The 3,761-nt window shown below is 38.3% G+C and overlaps 1 protein-coding gene across 1 annotated transcript in view; it reads right to left on the bottom strand.

Annotated features, from left to right (window-relative positions):
* The window catches only part of mtcl1 (microtubule crosslinking factor 1), a 67,972-nt gene that overhangs the window by 33,290 nt on the left and 30,921 nt on the right, over window positions 1–3,761 (bottom strand). The window contains exon 5 of the mRNA XM_010770532.1: window positions 3–13. Within this exon, the coding sequence (XP_010768834.1) occupies window positions 3–13 (11 nt within the window). The remainder of the gene's footprint in view (window positions 1–2; window positions 14–3,761) is intronic.

Here is a 3,761-nt window from a genome sequence, read left to right as displayed (position 1 = left end):
CCCTCTGACCGGACTGTGAGTGACGTGGGGGGGGGAGGAAAGGAGGGCGAGGGTTGGGGGGGTTAGGGGGGTGACAGGTGAAGGATACAGGGGTGCAGGAAGTGGTGGTGGTAGGGGGAGATGTTCGAGGTGGACAAAACAGACAAAAGACAACAAACGGGAGTGAGGGGACGAGGAGAGAAAGCAGGTGGGGAACACAAAAAACAAAACAGAAAATGGGTAAAGAATATAAGCAGAGAGAGAGAGAGAGAGAGAGAGAGGGGGGGGAAATTAACTAACAGACTACATGGTGTGGAGAAAAACAAACGGACTAGAGTACGAAGAAAAGCGCAAAGAGAAAGACCAACTTAAAGATGACGCCGTATGAGAGAGATGAGAAGAGAACGAGAATGAGGATGAACAAAATCATGGGCTGAAACATCTGGCGGGAACACAAAGAGGAACAAAGAGAGGGAGTCGGGGGGAAAAGAATGCAAAACACTTGTTATGAAGCGCATGCAATGAGGGATACATGAGTCCAAAACCAACAGCTGAGAGATACCACGGAAAACTGCGGAGCGAGAGCTAGCACGCTAAAGGTTTCCAACACATGCCTGCGCACAGCCCAGTGGGTTGTAGGAGGAGAGCCACATCGTTTCACACAGCATTTAAATACACTGGAGGGCTGCCGTCGAGGTTTAAGGCCGCTATGATGGTTGTGAATTAGTTGTCCCACTAGCTAGCAGGAATTAATTACTATTGTGCTAAATAGTTATCTAAATATGTGTGTAGCATTCACTAAGGGAACACATTTAGGCATATTTTCTGTTAGTTCTGACACGCATATTTGAAACTATTATCTCAGAATTAGGGCTGCTCGATTATGGCAAAAATCATAATCTCGATTAATTGGGTCAATAATTGTAATTGCGATTATTAAATGCGATAATTCATTGATAGAGATGTCCCGAATCGGAGCCGATCATGTGATTTTCAAAAAATCGGGGATCGGGATTTTTTAATTTTTTTTAATTTTTATAAATACTTTTTAAAAAACTACTTTTTTTAATTCAATGTTACAAAACAAAAATGACCATGTTCAAGTCTTAAAGTCATCCTGAGGCCTTAGTTTTGGTTTCAAATTACACAACATCATGTATGTGTTGCTTCTTTGGGGCTTGTTTTCATAGACCTGGTTGCTTATTTCTCTCAAATCTGGCAACAGAGTGGGCAGGGCGCAGTGTCTAATTGTAGCAGTAAGCTAACGAGTACTGATAAGCTTTATTTTGTTTTGATCCAATGCCGCACAACTGAACTGATCCAATGCTGCTGTGAAAGAAAGAAGCTATATCCATGTTGGATAGAATATCCAATTTAAATAAAAAAATAACCTTAAGGGACAACTTGAATGCTTTTTTTCTTTTTTTTCTCTTAATGCATTGCATAAAGATCGGATCGGGAAAAATCGGTATCGGCAAATTGTCAAAATCAAACGATCGGAATCGGATCGGGAGCAAAAAAACGTGATCGGGACATCCCTATTCATTGACTTTGAAAACATCCATTTATTGGAGAAAAAAATGTTGAACAGTATGTTTTTAACAGTTGATTACCCTGAGCTTCAAGTATAATTCAACTGAAGAAAAAAAAAAAATAAGAAAAAAATAATCGTTTTATTTCGATTACGTTGTTTTCGTAATCGTTGCAAGCCATAATCGTAATTGCGATTAAAATACGATTAATTGAGCAGCCCTACTCAGAATTATCTCAGAATTGCAAGAGCCATATCTTTGGATTTTCCCTACTGGTCAGAGGTTGGAAATGTTGTGATTGAATATTCATAAAGTAAAACATAAAGTGAAGTCAGATTAGAGTTAAACTGTATGGAGGACAATAGCGAAGAATCCTCTGATCGGTTGGTACAATTCTTTGTTTTGTTTTTGACAAATGAAAGTCATAATTATGTGAAAATGTTTCCACCCCTTCTCAAGATCATTACAAAAAATTACATCAGGATTTAAATATAAATCGAAATTGTTATTGCACGTCGTAACTATCTTGTACACATCTCCTATAATTATATTAATGACATCTTACTAGAGGGTCTGCAGAACTCAAGATCCATAATTACAGGCTGCAAGTCAAGTCAATTATATCATATATTATTTACTAGATTATTATGAGATCTGGCTCTTGTTATTATGAGAGAAATATGATACAATGATGGTATAAATCTTAATAAATCTGAAGTGAGCTTGTTTCTCTCTTGTGAATGCACGTTTGTACATATCTTAATTTCTTTAAATGTATTTTATATAGTTGCCCTACACTTTGTTGCTGCACGGACTATTTCTGCATTTTAAACTCCACAATTCTACGATCATCTTCAACAGAAGGCCTATTTGTATTGAACCGGTGTGAGTAGTTAGTGCAGTGGTTAGCTCTGACTAAACCACCCAGCTTCACCCAGACTAACCGGACCGCACAGGCGTAGGAGCAAAGCAGAAACAAGTCGTTGTATAGATTAAGCATGAAGGCAGCGTCACTCCATTATCTCTACAGAAGCAGATTGGGTTTGAAAATTGTTTGAAGAGCTGTTTGTTTTTCTCCCAACAACGGTGTGAGTGATTATAAAACACACCCAAGATGTCTGCCTGATCATGCAGCACAGAGATGAAGAGCCTGCGTTGGGAGAGCACACAGTGTGTTGACATGTTGACTTACACTAAGCTGCAACAACACACGAGCAGAAAGCAGGATGCAGCCAGCGAGGTTTCTCTCAGCTCACACAGCCCCATGCAAACCTTCTCTATTCAATGGAGGTCATTTTAGACACGGTTTCATGGTTCGTTTCCTAGGAAACACCATGGAGTAACCATGTGTCTGTGTGTGTGCGTGATATGTTGTGCAAACACAACAGCTTCACCATGTGTGTGTCATAATGAGTCACCAGTAGACGATTGTTACTAAGGGCATTTACTTAAGTGCTGCACTTAAGTAGTAATACTTCACATTTCTAGTTGTAATGCCGCTTTCTACTTCTTAATTACTTCTCCAAGGAACACATTAAACATTCAACTCTATAATTATCATTATACTATTATTATCTGACAGCTTTAGTTAGTAGTTAATTTAAAAATTAAGAATTTGGCTCACAAAACATAATGTTTATTAAATATAATGTTGTGTTATAAACATAGATTTTATATATAAAGGGTATACATTCAATTTCTCAACCATATAGCATAGTATAGCATAGCATAAGTCCTGCTGAAATAAAACAAAAATGAAAAATGAAAAATCCTAAAATATTATATTTCAAACCTCTCAAATCTGAGGATTTTTCATAATTAAGTACTTTTATTTTAAATACCTTGATCACTTATTATACCTACATACTTAAGAACATTTTCATTGAATGACTATAACTTAATGTGTAATGTTACAGTTTGAAATAAATACTTTTACTTATGTAAAAGATCTAAATACTTCCTGCTCAACCGTAACTCACACAAATGATAGCATGGTGTAGCAAAGCTGCAGAAAAACAGTTTTACTGAAAACTTCCTTGTGCAATAGTAGATCGTTATTTTAGGAAAAAGCTTTGAATTGAGTCGAATGGGAGAGCGGCCATTACTCCTTCAGTTCCTACTCCATTCATACTGAGCTGCAGACAGTGAGTGCAGGGAGGAGGCAGGCAGGGCTGCGGGCTGGGAGGATGTGCATGGAGATGCAGATGTGAATGTGGCAGCAGCAGCAAGCGATGGTGGGTCGGGGGGGTG

Source organism: Notothenia coriiceps, unplaced genomic scaffold (genome assembly GCF_000735185.1).
Source record: "Notothenia coriiceps isolate Sejong01 unplaced genomic scaffold, NC01 NC01_scaffold00008959, whole genome shotgun sequence".
NCBI lineage: Eukaryota > Metazoa > Chordata > Actinopteri > Perciformes > Nototheniidae > Notothenia > Notothenia coriiceps.
Note: the sequence above shows the minus strand (reverse complement) of the source record. Positions and strands in the feature narration are given on the sequence as shown.